This window comes from Echinops telfairi, unplaced genomic scaffold (genome assembly GCF_000313985.2).
Source record: "Echinops telfairi isolate 266 unplaced genomic scaffold, ASM31398v2 ScPeMD7_4048;HRSCAF=4782, whole genome shotgun sequence".
Lineage (NCBI taxonomy): Eukaryota > Metazoa > Chordata > Mammalia > Afrosoricida > Tenrecidae > Echinops > Echinops telfairi.
Genome location: NW_022107947.1, coordinates 2135864 through 2157514, shown reverse-complemented (window position 1 = coordinate 2157514; position 21651 = coordinate 2135864). Strand labels below are relative to the sequence as shown.

The 21651-nt window shown below is 42.7% G+C and overlaps 1 protein-coding gene across 1 annotated transcript in view; it reads left to right on the top strand.

Moving 5' to 3' along the window:
* CIAO2A (cytosolic iron-sulfur assembly component 2A) overlaps nt 1–12727 on the top strand; it is a 17550-nt gene extending 4823 nt beyond the window's left edge. Inside the window, exons 2-5 of the mRNA XM_004716290.4 lie at nt 2313–2477; nt 4268–4317; nt 9974–10019; nt 12009–12727. Coding sequence (XP_004716347.1) covers nt 2313–2477; nt 4268–4317; nt 9974–10019; nt 12009–12106 — 359 coding nt within the window. The 3' untranslated portion in view covers nt 12107–12727. The remainder of the gene's footprint in view (nt 1–2312; nt 2478–4267; nt 4318–9973; nt 10020–12008) is intronic.
* Nucleotides 12728–21651: the final 8924 nt, after the last annotated feature.

Below are 21651 nucleotides of genomic sequence, written 5' to 3'. Positions count from 1 at the left end.
GCAGTTGTATGAGCCCCTAATAAAATGTTAAAAAAAAAAAAAAAAGAATAACTGGGGGATAATTTCAAGGGGTCCTTATAGAAAAAGAATGCTTGGAAACTGATTTTGGTAGCAAATGTACTATTCTGCTGGACATGGTTGAACTATGGAATGATTTGACATATGTATTAATCCCAATTAATTAAAGAAAAAACATAATGGGGATCATTCAGGATACTCTTAAGACAGTGGTTTTCAACCTTCCTAATGCCATGACCCTTTAATACAATTCCTCATGTTATGGTGAACCCCCCCAACCATAAAATTATTTTTGTTGCTACTTCATAACTATAATTTTGCTACTGTGATGAATCGAGTGACCCCTGTGAAAAGGTCGTTTGACCCCCAAAGGGGTTGCAACCCACAGGTTGAGAACCGCTGCTCTAAAACTTTGTCGTCTATAACAACACTTGAAAAAAAAAAAAAAGAAAGAATAAATTTTTTAATTTATTTAAAACTCTCAATGTTTGGCCAGACTTCATACCAACTACCGTAAATCAGAATCTTGGGGCTAGGACCCAGATAATCAAATTAAAAAATTTTTTTAATTGTATTTTACATGAAAGTTCATATAGCGTATTAGGTTCCTATTTAACATTGTTTAGCAAATGATTCTGTGACATCAGTTTAATTTTCCAAATGTGTCAACATTCTTATTTTCTCCATTCTGTTTGTTTTGTTTCCATTAATCTAGCTTCCCTGTTCTTCTTTAGCATCTCATCTTGGTTTGGGGGGTAGCGTTGACCATTTGGGTTCAGATAGTTGATTACTTCAAGGAGCATGGTACTCCCAGGTGACATTATTTATTTTATAAGCCAGTTTATTATTCCAGTGCAAGGTTACTACCAGAATTGGCTTACGTTCCAAGTTCAAAGGATATCTCAGGGTCTTGGGGTTCTTCTAGACTCTATTGGTCCACTAAGTCTGACCTTTTTTTTTGTTTGTTTTGTTCTACATTTTTCTCTCGTTCTATCTGGTCCTTATATTGTGTCCATGGTCAGAACAGTCAGCAGTGGTAGCTGAGGACCACCCAGCTCCGGTGCTCTCAGTCCTGTGCGCTAGTTTCTTCCTTGAGCCCCGGGTATCCTTCATTGTCTTTTGTTCCAAATAAGAATAGTCTTGCATTGATGGCAGACGGTGTTTTTAAGAGCTGTGAAACTAGAATGTAGAACATTATCTTTATGAGTTATGCTCTGCCAATCGACCAGCTTGTCTCATGAGTAAACCCAGAAAGCAAACCTGTGAGGTGTTTGATTGTGTCCGACATAAACATGCTTTCAAAGCATTCCCAGTGAGGCCAGTATTAAGTTAAAGCTACTGTTCTCACTCCTTTGTGAACCACCTGGGTTCAACAACCACTCTAGCCCTGGTGCTCATTTAGACCTTGTGCCACAGTTCAGTGTCTGCTGTACAGTTCTACCAGATTGCCCCTTAGGCACCTCAGAATCATTGTTGAGGTGAGCTCACCTGGATGTCTCTGTTCTGTTTTGAGTTTTGCACTTTTCTCCCAGACACTTAGCCTTGAATCGGAGTCCTTTATTTTTTTTCCTTTTCTTGTTGTCTGCATCCAAACAGTTAGCAAGTCTTGTTCTTTGCGTTTGGAATTCCTTCACCTGCTCTCTCGTCTCTGTTGTCAGGGGCCGGTTTTAGGCTCGGGTCTTTCAGCTCGTCGTCCTAGCTTTGTCTTGGGTGCTGGTGGGTGAGTTACCAGCTAGCAATAACGCTGCCATGTCACGTCCCCTGCTCACTGCCATTGAGCCCGTTCCGACTCTGCTACCCTGTAGGACGTAGTAGAACTGCTCCACAGGCTTTCTGGGCTATAAGCCTTCACAGAAGCAGCCCGCCTCATCTGTCTTCCACAGAGCTGCTTCCACCGACTACTTTGCCAAGCATCATGCCCTCTTCCAGAGAGTGGGCTCTCCTGATATCATGCCCCCAATACTCGAGAGCCCTTCCTTGCTTCTCAGGAGCATTCTAGCCACACTTCTTCCAAGAGATATTTTGTGTGTTGGTCTGGCAGTCCATGGCACTTTCATTTTTCTTCACCAGAACCATGAATTCAAATGTTGGATGTGGGTCTAATAATAATCCTGGAAAACAGTTTTCTCAAAAGGAAATTGGTAGACTAGTAAATATTTGTCAGAAACCTGGGAAGTTGCTGTACTATGTACTTAAACTAAAAGAACTTAATGTTTAGATTAAAATGGACAAATTCATCTTTATGTAGATTGTTCATTTTTAAGTGCAGTGCTTTGTCTTTGATGCTGTTTTAGATTTGATTCGAACTATTCGGGACCCAGAGAAGCCCAATACTTTAGAAGAACTGGAAGTGGTAACGGAGAGTTGTGTGGAGGTTCAGGAGATGCATGACGAAGACTATCTGGTCATCATCAAGTTCACGCCCACAGTACCTCATTGCTCTCTGGCAACTCTTATCGGTGAGGTTATCGAAATATATGTGTTTACATATAGTTTTACACATTGAGCTGCTAACCACAGGATCAGTAGTGCAAACTTGCCCGCTACTCGTATGAGAAAGATGATGCTGTTTGCTCCAGTAAGGAGTTCAAGTTTTAGAAGCCCAGAAGAGGCAGTTACACTATATATAGGGTTGCTGTGGGTCAGAATCTGTTCTGTGGGTATGTATTTTTAAATTCCAAGTTATTTTTTGCTAATTCTGACCCCAAAATAACGATTTACACCATGAAGCACACTTTATAGAGGACCTCTGGTTGGGCTGTTAATCATAAGGTCAGCAGTTCAAAACCATCAGCCATTCTGCAGGAGAAAGATGAGGCTTTCAATTCCGTAAAGAGTTAGCATCTTGGAAACCCACAGGGGCAGTTCTACCCTACCCTTACAGGGTTGCTGTGACTTGGAATCACCTCAATGGCCATGAGTTTGGTTTGGTTTGGTTTGGTTTGGTTGGTCACACTTTATGGCTAACATGTCTTTATCTTCAGGAGTTCCCACAGTTAGCCGAGGCAGGAATTAAACTTATCTTCCTCTTCCAGATGAGGAACGTGAGGCTCAGAGAGTTGAAGTGACTTGCTCGGCACCAGGTAGCCAGGGAATGATAAATCTGAGGCTCAGGCCCAGGACTCCTGACTCTAAATCTGCCCCTCACACTGCTGCTTTTAAGTGCACACACCCCAGATTAATGGAGGCAGCCCTCTGTTCAACACTGGTCTGTTGCCATCACCATCCTCTCCGTTGGCTTCCGTGTAATACAGACACAGGTCCTGGTGGGAGAGTAGTTTTGAAGTTGTTTTCTATTGAGAGGATACATTCTCCATATTTTAGATTTGTTAGCAGCAAGTTACACAATAGGTGTCTTTGGACGTGTGCTTTGCTGTTAATAGTGAAACCCAAACCCAAACCCACTGCTAGCAGTCAAGTCAGTTCCACCTGCAAGCAACCCTATACAGACTTCCTGAGGCTGTGGTTATCGGAACAGAGAGCCTCATCTTTCTTGATAGATTTGAACCACCAATCTTGTGGTTAGTAGTACAATGCTTACCCGACAACACCACAGGACTCCATAAATAATGTGAAGGGAATTTATTTCAAGTGAAATGCTCCTCAGAAGATTAATTAAATCAGGGATGAGGAACTTTTATTCTGACAAGGGCCAATTGGATATTTCTAACATGATTCACAGACCATACTGGTCAAACATTTAATTAACTCACCCCTGTGGTGATGTCTGGAACTGCTGGCCCACAGGCCGTATGTTCTCCACCCGTGAAGTGAATGATGGCATATATAAACAGGGATCCCTGGTGGTGCAATGGCTAAGCACTTGAGTGCTAACTGAATGGTCAGTAGTGTGAACTCACTAGCTGCAGCACGGGAGAGAGATGTGGAGGTCTGCTTCTGTAAAAATGAACAGCCTAGGAAACCCACAGGGGCAGTTCCCAACTCTGCCACTTTATAATATCATTATTCTTGGGCAAGTTACCCTGTGACCTGGGTTTCATAACGTGTAAATGGGGTTGGTAAGACTAAATCCATGGCATGGGTCAGGACTCAATGCATGTTCATTCTCATCTCTGGTCACTAGCAGGGCCACTAGTCTGGAGTTGGTTTCGGTCTGCAGGGGATAACCTCACTCTCCACATTTGGTGAGAGAGCGAGCAGTCATTGACACCACAGCTGTGTGCTTTCTCAAGGACAAAAACCAACTAGAAGAGGTAATTGGAGTTTTTTCTTTTTTTTTTCTTCCCAGGGCTCTGCTTAAGAGTAAAACTTCAGCGGTGTTTACCGTTTAAGCATAAGGTAAGGATATGAACTTTCTTGCCTTTTTAATTCTTAATTTTTATTGTGAATTAGGTGGGGGTTTACGTGATCAGAAAGGAGCCCTCGTGGCAAGTGGGCTGCTACCTGCAAGGTCCCCACTCTGGAGAGAAAGATGAAGATCTCTCCTCCTATGAAGATTTACGCCCTTGGACAGGGGCAGTGCTGTTCCGTACTGTAGGCTCACTGTGGGTCAGAATAGGCTCAATGACAGGGAGTTTGTTTTGTTTTTGCCTTTTTTTTCCCCTGTTACCTATCAAGACATCGTTTTTGCATTCAATACCTTGTCAAACCTGTCTTTTTATAATAGTTTTATTGATATATAATTTACATACCATATACTTCACCCATATTAACTGCACAATTCCGTGGTTTTCCATGTATGAGAATTACTCGGAAAATGTTGCTACTAGTGTTCCAGTTCATTCATACGGTCTATTCCAAACCAGAAATGCTTAAGCTTGTCTCTGATCGGTGAACGGCTGCAGGCAAATTCTCTCAGGAATAAACTTGTCTTAGTCTTGTTAGATCACCTTAAAAAAAAAGCCCAGTCAAAACAGTGGCTTTTGAGGGGATCTGCAGGGCCAGTGAAATCCGAGACAGAAGATTCCCTTGAGAAGGTTATAGGCCTGTTGTTCTTGGTTGTGGGGTGGAGCCCACAGGGGTAGTCATAATAGATGTCCTCAGAGGACGCGGGGTGATCATGGGGCTTATTCTGAAGAAGTTTTAGTGACGTGGAAAATTGCATTGACCAGAAAAAGGTCAGGAAAGGTGCACAGTGCGCCTGCTCCCCCTTTGAGGACAGCAAGGACATTACCCGGACGCCCTGCAGTCCTGATCTAGTCCTCCAGACTGCTTTTTGAGCATTGAAAAGGCACATGATTTGAATCCCTGGGTGATGTCCAAGCTGCAGGTTTAATATGGTGTAAATCGAAAAGCACAGGATTCTTTGAGGAAGAGTGTACACGCTCAAGAAGTTAATAGACCCAGGTTGAAGGTATGCTAAGAAACATTAGCTTCATGGTTTCTACTTTTGTTTAATGAAGTTCCACAATTTTATCACAGTGCCTTTTGACTTAGCCATCATTATCTATGGAGTTGTGTGACTTCACCATTTGTCAATTGTAGAACATTTTCATCAACCTTAAACGTGCTCAAAACATTAAAAAAAAAAATAAAATTAAAAAAAAGGAAACGTGAAAGGTCAGCTGTTCAAACCCACTAGGTGCTCTGAAGGAGAAAGATAAGGTTTTCTGAAAAGAGAGAGAGAGGTTTTCTGCTTCTATAAATAATTATAGTCTCAGTAACCCAAAAGGGGGGTTCTGCTCTGTCCTGTGGGGTGATTGTGAGTCGGAATCCACTTGATGGCAATGAATTTGGCTTTTGCCCTTTATGTTTTCTGTAGTTAGATTAACATGCTTCCTGATCAGATTCATAGTCTTTTTGTTATTGTTGCTCAGTCAACTCTTTGAATAGGCGATATTGTACACTTCCGACTGCGTCCCATTGAGAGACGAGATGTCCGGTTGACTGTCTTTTTGTGAGGCTCAGATGGTTCATTGAGGTCAGATGTTGTCAGCCTGACCTTTATGCCTCACCCTAACTTCCATTATGAAGTTCCTTGTCAGGTCTTCACTGTATTCTTTGGACAGCCATTGATGACCATTGTCCAGCTTTATTATTTAGTCAAAGGCTCATACATTGATGATAGTCTGTCACCTCTTTATTAGCTGAAGTTTCTCTATGAAGGAGGGACGTTTCCTCCTTAACTGTCTGGCTGCTCTATTGTATCGTTCATCTAAGAAGAGCAGGGTAAATGCTCGACTCTTCTCCCTTATGCACTGCTTTTTAGAATAAGGAGCCATGAATAATTACAAAATTAAAATAAAAGTGTACCCTTCCTATCTGTGCTAGCTCTTGAGTAACTAGAATAAGAGCTTTAGGTGAGTCTGTGTGGTGGTCTCTTTTCTAAAAGATGAATGTGCTGATCTCTAAGGTCTTTTTACAATTTATTTACCTTTGTAATTGAGAATTAGATGGGGGGGGGGTCATTGTTTTTGTGTTCAGACACTATCCCACTCCCAGCGGTTTTCCCTGTCCTGCCTGCCTCTTCCCACTACATCTCTCTCGTACGATATTATTTTCCCCTTTACCCAAAGTAACACCTGTCAGCCCTCTAGCCCCTCACTCCCCCTTTCTCCTCTTACCCTGTCACCTCTGGTAGCCATCAAAGTGTTTCATTCGGTATGAAAACCTTTTCTTAATGAATTCATTTATTTTCAATACAGTGGTTGCCCTTTTGTGATCAACTAACTTCACTCAGCATAATGTGCTCCATATCCATCCATGTCATGAAGTGTTTTACGGTTTCACATTATTCTTTAACAATGCAAAATAATCCCATTGGATGTATGTACCAAAGTTTACCCATTTTCCTACTGTTGGGCATGAAGTTTGTTTCCGCCATCTTGCATTGTGAGTAGTGCTGTGTGGACATCTATCTGTGCTGTGTCTCTTATTTGTGGAGGGTGTGTACCAAGCAGGGAGCCTAGTGGTTGTGCAATGGGCTGCTACACTCATGGCCAGCAATTGAAACCACCAGGAGAAAAATGTAGCTTTCTACTCCCCAAAGGAATCCAGTCTCAGGAACACACATAGGCAGTTCTACTGTGTCCAAAGGATCACTATGAGTTGGCATGGATGCAAGGGTAGTGAGTTTGGCTTTTGGTTTAAATACCAAGTAGCGTGATTATTGCTGCATCATGTAGTATTGCTATTTCCATTTGTTTGAGGAGGTACCATACTGCTTTCCACCATGGCTATACCATGTTACAGTTTCACCTGCAGTATATGGAGGTGCCATCCTCTCCATGCCCCCTCCAGCATTTGTTATTTTCTGGTTTTTAAAACTTCTTATTAATACCAAAACCAATGTGAGGTGGTATCTCATCATTGTTTTAATTTGCATCACCGATGGCTAGTGATTGAGAGCATTTCTTTGTATGTTTATTGGCAACCTGAGTGTCTTCTTTGGTGAACTGTCTCTTCATATCCTCTGCCCATTTTAAAAATCATTTTATTGGCTTATAATTTACATATACAATGTAATGGTTCAGTCATATTAGGAAGACTTGTACAATCATTGCCACAAGCAATTTCAGAACATTTTCTTCTTTCTCGTACTCATTGTTATCTCCCCATTTCTCCCAACCTCCCCTGCCGTACCTCTCAAAAACTCTCCTGTCCAGTTATTCGGACTTACAGCGTCCCTCTAAGACAGGGTAGCACTACACCCATGTGTTTTCTGAGACTGTAACTGTACAGTGGGAGAAAGCTTTGTCTTTTTCTTGTGGAGTCACTAGTGGTTTGGAATTGCTGACATTGTGGTTAGCAGCCAACCTTGTAACCACTAGGCAACCAGGATTCCTCATGCCATGCCCCTAGGTAATTATTAATCTAGTTATTACTTATAGATTTATCCATCCTGGATTTCATACAAAAAAAAATTAACAAAACAAGAACAAGAAAAAAGCAAAAAATACCCCAACAGTTACAAAATAAAACACAGAAAAAAACCTCAATCTAAAAGAGAGAAAATATCAAAAACAAAAACTTTAAGGCAAAAGGGAAATCAAATGATAAGTTGTTATATTTTAACCTAACTACATCTGCCATAATTGACTTCACAATGCTTTCTCAGATAGCTATCCTCTGCCCATTTTAAAATTGGGTTCGTCTTTTTTTTTGGTAATGCGTTGAAGTTTTATGTAGATTTTAGAGATTAATCCCTTGGTCCAGTATATCAAGCAAACATTATTATTTACTCAATACCAGCCACTCAAAAGATGAAATTACTTAGTGATAGATTCTGTGTAGTATATACATTTTCACCATGTTGTTTTCCTATCCATAAGCATGTATATTCTTCCACATTTGTAGGTATCTTTTGGTGTTTTGTAGTTTTCTTAGTACAAGTCCTTTATTTCTCTGGTTAAGCTTATTCCTAAGTATTTCACCTTTGGGGTGGCTAGTGTAAATGGTATTGTTTTCTTGATTTCTCTGTAAGATCTTCTTACACTCTAGTGGACTACACAATTGTTTTCACTCATGAAACAATTTATCTCTATTGTAAGTAAGAGTGAGTTCTTGTGCTCTAATGTCCTTTGGAGAGTAGACATGCCTTTGTTATCATTAGCGTGCTTTATTTGCAATAATTGTCTGTGTTTGCCTCAAAAGCTGTCGTTTGTGGAACTTAGTTAATTTGAGAGGTACACACAGCCAGAAGGGATAGCGCAACCAGTATAATACCTGAGCATATATTTAGCAAGGTGACAGTGAATGAGAAAAGGAGGGTGTTGAAGACTATAGATGTGGCGATTCTGCTTTTGTAAAGCAAGAAAAACAAAGAAAGTGGACTCCAACCTTGCTGGATGTGGGGTATGTATGTAGGCATGATCTGTACATGTACAAGGGGACTTCAAACAGTTTAGAAAGCTGGAATTGAAAGATAGATAATGGAATTTTCCCACAAACTTTTTGACGCTTCCTTATATATTCCTGTGATATTTATGTATATGTGTGTGTTAGTCCAGGTAGACTAGAGAAACAAATTCATAGACACATGTGTATAAGAAAGAGCTTTATATACAAGAGCAATTGAACATTAAGAAAATAGCCCAGCCCAGATCAAGTCCATAAGTCTGATATTAGCCCATAAGTCTTATATCAGTCTATAAAATCCTCTTCAGACTCACGAAACACATGCAATGACGTCGAATGCAGGAAGATCACAAGGCCAGTGGTTGGGAAGTCTTGTGGATCCAGTGGTGTTGTAAGCATCTCAGCGCTGGCAGGGCTCTCCATGTGGCTTCTCTGGCTCCAGAGGTCTGGCTCCATCAGCCTCTCTCCATGTGTCTTCTCCACAGGGATGTCTTACAGGGAGTGAACAGAGAGAGTGTCTCCAGCCTTCAAGGAGGAAATACTGGAGTTCCCAGAATCCTCAGAAGAAGGCCTTGCCCACAAAGAGCCTTCATTGGCTCTATTCTGATTGACAGGCTAGACTCCACCCCTACACTCTTAATCCTCCAATTGATACCAGATTATGTAACTACACAATGTGTGAGCACATATGTATATATAATCTGTGCAAGATTATGTGACTGTATCCATGAGTAAAGCAGCAGGCATGAGGTCTCATTTGTGTAAAACTTTGTGTATCGGTCTGACTCATAGCAACCCCATGTGACAGAGTAGAACTGCCCCAGAGGGTTTTCTCAGCAGTCACCTGGATGAGAACAGACCACCAGGCCTTCATACCAGGGAGCTGCTGGGTTGCTTCAAACGACCAGCCTTTCCGGGTAGCAGCCAACGGGCGCACCCCTAGAGTGCCTTAAAATTGTGTTTATATAGGAAAAAACTAAAGGGAATGCCCCCTACCACTCTTCTCCAGATGAAGGAGGGGAAAAAACCTTCGCTTATTTCAGTTTCGTTTCAGAGAAGAATTTGGGGGCTTTTCTCTGCGTCTTTGACGGTAGAGGCAGGATTTGGACTCACACCCTTGGACCCTTGAGTTCACTGGGCGTTCCTTACTTCCATTTTTGAATGTTTTAATATTTGCCTTTAATATTTCTTTCTCTAGTTGGAAATCTACATTTCTGAAGGAACCCACTCAACTGAAGAAGACAGTAAGTGAATCCAGAAATGTAATTAGAAAACTACTTCAGCTAGTCCTGTATAATGGATACCAGGTCTCTCTGACAGCTGAGTAAAGGAAAGACCCAGGCATTTCAAGGAATACACACGTGTGTGTATGTGTGTGTGTGCGCACACGTGCGCACAGTTGTGAATTTTTTTTTCCTTCTTGGGAAAAATGCTGCAGAAACTGTTGTGATGTTGAACACAGCTTACAAGGACAGTGCTATCAGAAAAACTCAAGTGTACGAGTGGTTTTCTCATTTCAAACAAGGTAAATGTCAATTGATGACAAACCTCATTCTGGGCGTCCATTTCCCGAATGGATGGAAATGTCCACTCGTAGTGCATTTGGAGTTCGTTCCACCAGGTCAGACTGTTAATCAAGCTTTCTATTTAGAGGTTCTGAAAAGATGTGTAACAGGGAGCAACAAAACAGGCCTGATTTGTGGCAGATGGACTGGGTTTGCCACCAGAACAATGTACCTACTCACTCAGCCGTCTCAGTGCACCAGTTTTTGACAAAATACAGCATACCTCGCTTGCACTTTACTCACCTGACCTCACTCTTGCCACTTCTTGTTTCTGCGAATGCAGAGGGATGTGAAAGAACAGCAGTGTGATGACGTAGAAAAGGTGGAGAAAAAACAAGGGAGATGCTGTCAGCTCTCCAAACAGATGAGTTTGAAAAATGCTTCCAAGAATAGAATTGCAGATTTGACAAATGTATAAAGTGTAATAGAGAGTACTTTGAAGAGGATAAGACTGTTTTGTAAAATAATTTATATACATAGCTTTGAAAAAAAATCTGGGTTTCTTTTCGGTGCCTCTTAATGTATATGTATGTGTATGTATATGTGTATATATATATATACATATTATGATTGTATTGTGGAACTCTGGCCAAAATGGAGCCAGGCCTGGTGGATGTTCACTGGCTTAGGTCAATGGCTACCATCTGCAAAGAAAACCTAGCTTTTGAGACCTTGACTTACAAACTTTAAAGAAGATTTGATTCTTTCCTTCAGTAGACAGGTGTGTTCCTGAAAGTGAGTATATTTTAATGAGTCCTAGCAGGTCCGATAAATAAAGCTGTGTGGAGTCTTGGGATAAGGGTGCTCTGTCTGGTTCAAATGAGAGGAAGAAATCTTTTTTATATAGAGGACATCTGGTCTCCTGAAAGAATTCAACCCATCAGTACTTTAAAATTACAGAGGCCGAGTTTGGGAAATAAGCAAACCAAAATGTTGTACATGACCTACTTGGTACATGGAAAACAGAACAGATAGCGAGAACTCTCTCTGACGTGCCTGTCATTTTCATCACTAGGGGTCAATTGAGAAGTTGGGTAAAGGTAGCAGAGGAGGGAAGGAAGACATAGGATTGAGTAAGAGCAACAGGAGACACAGTAAGACAATGACTCAGAAAGGGAGCTGCAGAGCGGACAGCCCATCAAGGCACCGTCATGAAAACGCTTCACACCATGCTCTAGTCTCACAATTCCAAGCACATTGGTTATTTCACTCCTCGGGGCTACATTTACTCAAACCCAGTAAACAGGCAGCTTCTGCTTCCTAATTCTAAGCATGAAAGCATTTAGATGCCCCTAGCCCTACCCTCGGCCTAGAAAGCACCTCTGACTTTAATGGCTATATTTAGGAAGTACTTCTTTGTTGAGTGCCTCCGAGGCTCAGTGCGACCTCGGAGACCCTGTGTTGCTATAAATATGTAAGACTGTGTGTGGGTAAAGATTAAAGAGAAGGGGGTGAAAATAGTGGTCGGATTATAAGGGATTTTTTTCCCTCTCGCTCTCTTAACATTGCTTTCCCGGACTTAGAAATTGCACAGTGACTAATTAGCCAACAACAGCTTCATTTAAGTTCTCAAAAAAATTGAGTAGCAGGGTAGATGCTTTACCAAGCTAATAACCATCCTGTCTGTCCCTGTCTAATTCTGCTCACTTTCGTCTGTGTGTTTTGCAGTCAACAAGCAGATAAACGATAAAGAACGAGTGGCAGCTGCAATGGAGAATCCCAACTTACGTGAAATCGTGGAGCAGTGTGTCCTTGAACCTGATTAATCGCTGTTTAAGAGCCATTAAACTGTAAATATCTGATACTATTTGTTTAAACTCTTTGTAAAATGCAAACGACTCATGTTGAATACCAAGGTGATTTGCGCCTCAGGAGATTTTTTTTTAAGGATTATTTCCAAACACAATTTAATTACAAGGTCATACTTAGTTTATTCAGTAGATAACATTCTCAGGATTTGTAACTCTTAAGTGATCAGAGAAATATTTTCTAGTTATTATGTGTAAGATGAGTTGCTTTTCTTTTGATAACAACTACTTTTCATGTCAAATATCTGTGTCCAAATATATTCAATTGTAATAATTTTTCTGTAAAACATAAATAAACTGAGTTGATTCTTCTAATGACGCATTTTAGAATGTCTTTATTCAATAGCAGACGCTCAGTGTAAATGTCAAGTTCTTCAAGAGTCTTGCAGAGCTTTATCTTTGCCGATTACATAGAATCAGACCTGAGAACTGAGAGGAGCTCTTGGGATAGCATCACTTCTAAGCCTTGCCTCCCCTTATAGCCCCTTTATAGCTAGATGGCAAACAGGTGTGCAGAAGACCAGGTGGCACATCCAGTTCTGAAGATCAAGCATTATACATTAAACCAATCTAAATTCATATTCCGCTCTTTATTTGCAGTTTGTTCTGTTTGTTTTAGGGGATAGTAAAGAGGTTTGTCTGGCAGCCTCTCCGAGGGCCCCCAGTGATCAGTCGATGCCTTTGCACAGTTTCTTTCCATATTTAACCAGAGATAGTCATTGTGACCAATCAAGAATGGCAGCAGTGACGATGCATGCCTCCTTGGGCTACATGAGAAAAGGTGTTGCTGTTTCCATCTTCGCCTCTTGTATTACTCATTCTGTGGAGGATTAATGTCACAGCAAGGTACCCAGACAACTCCATGGAGGATCCCACACAGAGGAACTTTAGCCTCATACCAAACAACCAGCACAGCGTGGCAAACGTGTGTGCACCACCTGGAAAGTGATAATTCTCCGACCTCAATCAGGCCTTAACATAACTGCCATCCTTGCTGACATCTTAGCTAGACCCTCGTGAGCCAGAACTTCCTAGAAAGCCATTCCCAAATACCTTACTCACAGAAGTTATAAAAGGTAATAAATATGTCTTATTATTTTTGGAGTAGAATTTCTTTTTAATCATTTTATTGGGAGCTCTTACAGGTATCATAAGATTCCATAGTTCAATCCCATCAAGCAGTATTGTACAATTGCTACCACAGTTTCAAATCATTTTCTTTTCTCTTGAACTCGGTATCCCTTTCCTCCCCCACCTTATCCCCCTTATTTATTATCTTACACCACCCAGTATATTCATTCACATATAATTCTGTTGTCCGCTCTCCTCAAGTGGGGTTACACAGTCATCAGTGCCAATACCTCCTCTCTTCCCCTACCCTCAGGGCTGTAATTCTGATGTTTGGTGTTGGAGGGGATGTGAGGGTGGGCAGTTTGATTTTAAACCATGCAGTGTTCTTTTGTTCTGCTCGAATAATAGTCAGTTCTGCATGAACACAATTAAGTGTTCTGTAATTCCCATTCTTCACAAGCCTATCCATAGTTTATGATCTACACACTGTAGACTTTGGTGAAGAATTTGTCAAAAACAATAGCTTCGCATCTTGGTATTTTGATTTTATAAAGGTGTCTATGATTTTGTAGCCAGACTATATTACTTATCTCATATAAATGGGATCATAGAATATTTGTCCTGGTATCTGACGTGTTTCACTCAGCAGAATGTTTTGGCATATAACATGCATCAGAACTTAATTTTCCTTCCTGACGGAATAATATTCCATTGTATGTATGTACCACATTTTTTTTACTCATCCGTCTATTGATGAACATTTCGGTTATTTCCACCTTTGGGCTTTTTTAATAATGCTGCAGTGAACGTTGGCATATAAAATGAATAAAGACTACACTTGTTACAGAGATGCTATTAAAATTGTCCTGGTTTCCCTTGCGAAGGCTCTGCCCTCCTGCACTGTCTCAACAAGCACGGCTCTATCCTTGTATGGCTCTTGGGATTATGAAAAAGGCTGCTGTCAGGAAAGCCGCTGCCTGGCACTGAGGCACTGAGCTTTGTGGGAATGCCACGATCAATTCCTCATGTTTTGCTTTGGAAGTTCTCATCAGTGTCTCTCTGCTTTCCAGATCTTTAAAAAGCTGTCACCTTGATACAGAAATAGATCCAGAAGTAATTCAATGTGCCTAATTATCCCTTAGCTCTGTAATAACCTTTCCAAATTACAAATCCACCAGGAGAAGGATCCTTAGGGCCAACTCTAAATTTCTTGCTACACAGCAGCCTGCAGTCCAGCACCAGGGTAGAAGCTAAGTGTATAAGTCCCGATCCATTTCCTCCTAGTTAGCATGCGTGCGCGCGCACGCGCGAGCACACACACACACACACACACACACACACACACACACACGTGCATAGTATTTAACCAGCTGTTTCTAGAAGACAACAGACATCATTTGAAGGGGGCCTGGGGTGCCTAGCCCAGGGTCAAATTCACACGAGTCCCCAAGTTCTGATCACTTCTCATCATTGGAGCATAGATGTTCCAGGTAACCTGGTGAGCCATAGAGAGGGCTTGCAAGCAGGACTGTCTTTATATTCCCTTCTCGTGAGGCCTTGACCATGACAAGTGTCTGGAGTCTGTCCAAGGCAGATATTCCTGGTCTGTTCGCTTACCAACTCATGCACATACTCACTGACCCTTTCATCAAATAGCGAGCACTTTCTAAGTGTCAGCGTTACCTTAGGTGCTGGACATACGAAAATGAACCAGCCACTGTTTCTGCCCTGGAGTTCATACTTGGTCTCACCCTGCTCCGCCGTGAATGGCAGTGAATGGCGCAGGCTCAGCCTCTTCCGAGGGCCTGAACTTCACCTGGCCAGGCTGACTCGGAGGCGAGAAAGCTAGGACCAAAGAGAAAAAGCCTTGTTTGAGGGACTGTCTGGTGAGGACCCCATTGATGTGCCATCAGAACCAAGGCACTACTGCACTCACCTCCATCACTTGGGGCCCTGCCTCTCCTGGGAACCAGATGTAACTGCTCTAGTCTTGGCTACTGCCAGAATGATCTTTCCTCTCCTTGCTGTTTTTGGGTGACTCCTATTTCAAAGTGCTGCATAGGATCTTTAAAGAGCTGATCCTACCTCAAGTGACTATGCCCTGCCTGCCAGGGAGGTGGTGGGAAATGAAGATGATGGCTTTCTGCAAGGGGGCGGTGTGTGTGTGTGTGTGTGTGAATATACAGAAAGAAAGGTCAGATGACTAATGTCCACTCCATTTCATAATAATTTAAAATACATTTCTACTTTATCAATCCTAACAGTATCTTCATGCAAGTGAAAAATGGAGGTACGAAATATATTACCTAGCCCATCTTTAGCAAGAGTCTGAAAACTTTTTCAGTAAAGGATCAGATAGTAAATATTTTCGGCTTTTAGAAGCTTCTCAAGGTTCATGGTAGCACAAAAGCAGCCATAAATGACCGTGTGACTGTGCTCCAGTAACGTGTTATTTATGAGGACAAAGTTTGAGATAATTTTCAAGTTCTCCTGAAGTATGTTCTTTTGATCCCCCACTCTCCAGCCATTTAAAAATAGAAAAGTCATGCTTAGCTAGGGGCTGTCCAGGAGCAGGCTGACTCTTGATCTTCGTTGCAAGGTCTCAGGCATCTTGAAGAGGCTTAGAAGCTATAAGAACAGACCTTACCTAGGAAGAAAAAGGATGTACACACAACACTGCATCGTGGGATTGCCATCGATGTCACAAAACAAAATGTGTGTTTCTTATGTTAACGGGAAACACATTGTTAAATGCCAGTTTGCTCTGTAAAGTTTTACCGAAATCAAGAGTCAGAAACAAGAACAAAACCAACTCCACTTAGGACTCCATGATGTTCCCAGAGTCGCTTCAGGGATAAACAATTCCGGGTGCCAACGTCAGCTGAGCACTTGGGCTTTCCTCCTCTGGCAATAACACTTCAGGGCTTCTCAGTCCGCCACCGTGGTTGGGAGTCATTGAGAACCTTTCTCAGCTCTAGTGTGAAGCAACTGCTTTTGTGCCCAAACCGTGTACGTCACCAGCAGGGTACAGTGAACTGTGATTAGGGAGGATCAGGAATGAAGCTTGGGCGGAGCAGTAGTTAAGCCCTCAACTGCTAACTGAAAGGTGAGTGGTTAGAACCCACCAGCTGCTCCACATGAGATGGCTGCGTCAGTCTGATTGTGGAAAGCTTTCCAGCCTTGGCAACCCTGTGAGGCAGTCCTACCCTATCCTAATGTTAGGGACCTGGAGCAATTACCCTTTTAATGGAAGGAGATCAAGCACAAGGCTGCAATAACAGAAGAGGTTTTATTATGCTAGCTTAAGCCAGGGCTCAAGTCCTCAGGTGCTTAACTGCGTGCACCATCTTGGACAAGAGCCCCCACAAAAGAAATTCCAAAGTATTTATTTACAGGTATACGAAAGGGGCGTTCCCAGCCCCCCCTTCCCGTCAATCCACTGATTGGCTCATCTGAAGTAGGTTGGCAGTCTGGTCTTTGGTGTAGTTCCTGCGCTGGCCGTGTGGCCCTCCCCTCGGAGGCTGGGCTCGCTGTGCCGCTCCCGGGTTGGCTAGCCTCAGTCTCTGGGTACGTCCTACTTTGCACTGCTAGGAAACATGAAACCACAGCCTGCCCAAGATCCCAGAGCCAGTCACGGGGGCAATATGGCTTTACACTATAGAAATATGATCCGATCCGTCGTGATGGACTCACATCAGTGGGTTTGCTTTTGGTTTGCGATCTATTAGGAAGGAGAAGGCTTGCTATATGTGGGATTATAAAGAGACTTTTTCCCAGCCTTGTCTCCCTCAAAGACATTAGGGGCTTTTTGCTAGCATTTGGGGGTGGGGGGGAGGTCAGATGCTTACAGACATACTATCTGAAGGCCATCAGTCAGCCAGCCTAGGTAGGTAGGCCCCGCTCCCTGCTGTTAAGGACAATGGGTTACCCCTAAGGACCATTAGCTTGGTTCCCTTAGGTGGGGTTCTCGTCCTACTGATAATGGTTCCTATGGAGATCCAGAGAACAGGTCCAACCAGCTCCATTACATCCAAAGTTAGGCTGCCATCCTGAATCTAGGATCCGCCCATCTTGTCACATGTGTGCTTGCAATCCCTCCTCTTCCTATTGCGTGTATATCCCTAGATTGTCCCCCTCTCATTGCTGTATAACCTACAGTGCAACCCCTTCCTGTGACATATGTCTTCACTTGAATTAGTGGGCTTGCACTCCCCGCAAAGATAAATAGGCCTGGGTTAGCAATAAAGATCTCTCTCTCAACTTCTCCCTTGACCTCTCCTCGGCTCCCACTCTCCTTGGCTGCTCCTTTCCTCTCCCGTCCTCGCTCCCCTGTTCTCTTTCCCCTTGTCCTCCTTCCCTTCCCCCTCTCTCCACGAGGACCACCAAGCGGGGCTGAGGTGAGCATTGCTACCATGCAATGTGGCTGACTCCATTATTTCAATCTCTCTTCTATCTCTCATGCTCTCGATGACTTTAATATAATATTTATATATCTCAACTGCACAATTGTGCCTATCAAACCCGTGATTAGTGGTGGGGGGCTGGCACCCCTTCCGACCACAGCTATAAGAATTTTCTTCATTGTTTTTCTTTACGTTTTTTTCTCCCCACAGTTTTATTGGCACATAGTTTACATTGCATACAATAAAATAGTTCAATTGTTCAATCATATCAAGGAGAATTGTGCAATCATTACCACATCAATTTTAGAACACCTCCCCCACCACCACCTCCATGGTTAAATCGCCCTTAAAATGAGTTGGGCAATCTTAATCAGTTCCAGTGTGCTCCCTCCCCCTCTCCTTTCATTATTTATTCCTGAAATCCTTTTTACCCTCCCTGTTATTCCCCTTCCCTGTATCCCCTATCAACCCCTGTATCAGTTATTATCACTATACACCCACTCCGCCTGTCTTTCACAAACTGGGGAACTCAACAGAAACAAACAAAAAAACAAAATCAAAATAAGGAGGTAAGGATAAAATAATAATAACAAAAATACTAATAATGAGTTAGAAAAGACCCCATCAACATTCAAAAAGCTGTATTCATGGTCTCGCTGGTGTCCTTCAACGTATTAATACGTTGACAGAAAACAAGTGAGTGAACCATGAGGATTGAAACTCATCCTCATTGCGTTCCGAATTGGAAATGCTTGCTTTCTGAAATGGCCGATGGGTATTGAGTAGTGGTCATATCCTTCCTTGTACCTTTTAGTATGTGTGAATTATTTTGTGAACTACTATTCAAGAAAAAAATACAGCTCACTGGCTCCGGCCTGGGCTAGTGGTGGTCCTTGTCGTCAGGTTACACTGTCTGGGGGGCAGGGATAATTCTGTTCCTATATGACTTTATTTGGGGCAGATGTGCTAGGCGAGGAGGGTGTGTGCTGTATGGGCTGTAACTTTCTCTCCAAGTGTTGTTAGTGTTACAGGGACCCTTGGCCCTCCATGGTGTTAGGTCACAGATCCTGGTGCCAAAGTGTCACCATGTTCCAGTCCTGGACTCCGTCACTTAGTTGTGTGACCTTGGGGTAAGAGAGTTCACCTCTCTGTACCCTGGTTCCTTCATCTATTCAAGTGGTTATGCATAAAGCTCCTACTTCATAAAGCTGTTGTGGGATTAAAAGAGCGAATGCTTACAAAGGGCTGAGTATAACACCTGCAACAACCCAGCGGTGTCATTTATCAGGGGCCACAACAATGAGCTCACACAAAGCAACACTTGTGAGGAGGGCGCAGGACCTGGCAGTGTTTCCTTCTGTTGTACATAAGGTCGCTATGAGTCAGCACCTGCTCAACGGCACTGAACGGCAGCCACAAATAAAGCAGAAGAGGGCCCCTGGGTGAAATTCCTTGATTTACTAGAAATCACATTTTTCCTTCCCCGTCCGGGTGCAGTTCCGTGAGGAAACGCTAGGTGGTGGCAACAAAATGTGGTCAGTTCAGGTTCTCGGTCAATCGTGTTGCTCTCAAGCAGAGAACTGCCCCGTAGGTTTCTGAAACTGTGACTCTCAAGGCAGAAGAACACCTCCGTCGGAGCGGATGGTGGTTTCCGAACATGCTGACCTCGCGGTCCACACGCAGTCTGCTGCCCACAGGGCGTCTTACTCCGCTGACGCGGGCACGCCCGGACTGTTTCGTGTCGCCAGGCTGTCCAATTGGTGCCACAGCACATACTGGGCACATTGCACAATCGGTGCCACAGCACATACTGGGCACATTGCACAATTGGTGCCACAGCACATACTGGGCACATTGCACAATCGGTGCCACAGCACATACTGGGCACATTGCACAATCGGTGCCACAGCACATACTGGGCACATTGCACAGTTGGTGCCACAGCACATACTGGGCACATTGCAGCCCTGCTTTCGTTCCACCTCGGGTGATTATCGCTGAAGATTTTCTTAGCCATGGAATTATTTTGCCACAAGTTAGGAATTGTTTTGAGGCTTTTGATACCCATTGCTAATTGTCCTCTGAACAAGTTGTATTCATTCATAACCTATCAAGGATCTAGGGTTTTGTCCTTTTCCCAGACTAATGTGGGGAATTCGTTTAAATATCACTGCCAAAATACAAAAAATACGAAACAACAAAAATCACCAGCCCATGCTACCATCAAGTCAATTCCAACTGAGTGGCCTTGGCGAGCTCGTGGGTCACCCCCGGGACGGTCGCCGGGAGGTCAGCAGTTGAACCCACCAGCGACTAGGCAGAGAAAGAAAGAGACTTCCGGTTCCGGCCAGAGTCCGTCTCAACACCCACAGGTCTAATGCCACCGCGTCCTAGAGGGTCGCTGTGAGAAACTGCCAAAATAGAGGCTGCACAAAGATACAATCTTAAATTTTGCATTTGTTTGGCAAGGTTAAATATCCTTTGCCTATTTTCCCATTAGGAAGTTTACTTTTAAAAAGTTGTTTATGTAATAGGGATAGTAACATTTTCTGTTACATACATTGTAAACAGCTTACCTAATTTTAAGGGTTGCATAAGCATTTAAATAATTGTCCAAAGCTTATTGAGGTTTTGAGTAAATTACACCTTCATGTGGATCAAATATCAAAAGGCATAGAAAGGAATACAGTAAAGAGATTTTGTTCCAATTTTGCTGCCCACCCAGTTCTCCCTATTCTTAATTGCTCTCAGGGTTAATAACCTTTTAGTTATTTAGTTATTGCTCCAGATATTTGTCCTTTATCTCTATAAAAGCCAATGCAAATATATATTTACTTCAACTTGTGGCTCAAAGTTTAGATGCATCATTCCAGACCATACTGTTCAAACCATTGCTTTACTTTTTTTCTTTAACAATTTATCTTTGAGATATTCCCCTCAGCTTACAAAGAGCTTGCTCATTGTGTTTTACAGTATCATAGTGTTCTATTGTATGTAATGATGTTTTACAAGCCTCCTATTGATGCACATTAACGGGGTTTTTTTCACATTAAGGGCATTTCCATTATTTTGCCACTGCAAACAATGCCACAATGAACAGCCCTATGTATATGTCACACCAAGAGGATTTCTAGGGTAAATTCCTGGTAATACAATTGCTGAGTAAAAGGCCTGTGTATTTATAACTTCCTTAGATCCTGGCAAAGCACCTTCGGGATGCTGTGTCAATTTGTCCTCCCGTGAGTGCATGAAAGTGCTTGCTGCTTTTCAGCCTTGCAAAACAGGCACTGCCAGACCTTAAGGGCTCTGTCCAACTCAGTAGGTGAGAAATTACACCTCAGTGGTGTTTTTGTTAGTGCAAGCGAACATCTTTAAATTAATTTATTTAAAACGAATTTTTAAAATTGTGAATTAGATGTTACATTTCTGACCATAAACATTGCATTCAACAGTTCAAATCACTCGTCGTCGGCCCCCTTCTATCCACTTTGCATCCCCTGGTTTCTCTTCTCCCTCTTACGGGTCTCAATCCTTCCTTCACCCAAGTCAACCTCCTAATCCACTATTCCGTCTTGACGAACGTCTGTGCTAGATGAGGCAGAGGCATTTTACATTTCCTGCCCTATGAGCTGTCATTGTATCATTGGCCCACTTGGCTCACTAGGCTTTTTCTTACTGATGTGTTGTTGTCAGGTTGCGACTCATAGTGGCTCACAGCACAACAGGACCAAACACGCCCTGGTCCCTCACCATCCTCGTAATTGTGGTCATGGATGAGCCCATTGTTGTGGCCACTGTGTCAGTCCATCTTTTCAAACGTCTTCCTCTTTTTCACGGGGCGTCTACTTTACCAACCATGAAGTCCTTTTCCCTCCTGACGGCATGGCCCAAGTACATAAGACAAAAATCTCACTCTTTTCACTTCAAAAGAACTTTCTGGCTGTACTTCTTCCCAGACAGACATGCTTGTTCTCTGGAAGCCCGTGGTAATTTCAATATTCTTTGTCAGCACCATGATTCAAATGCATC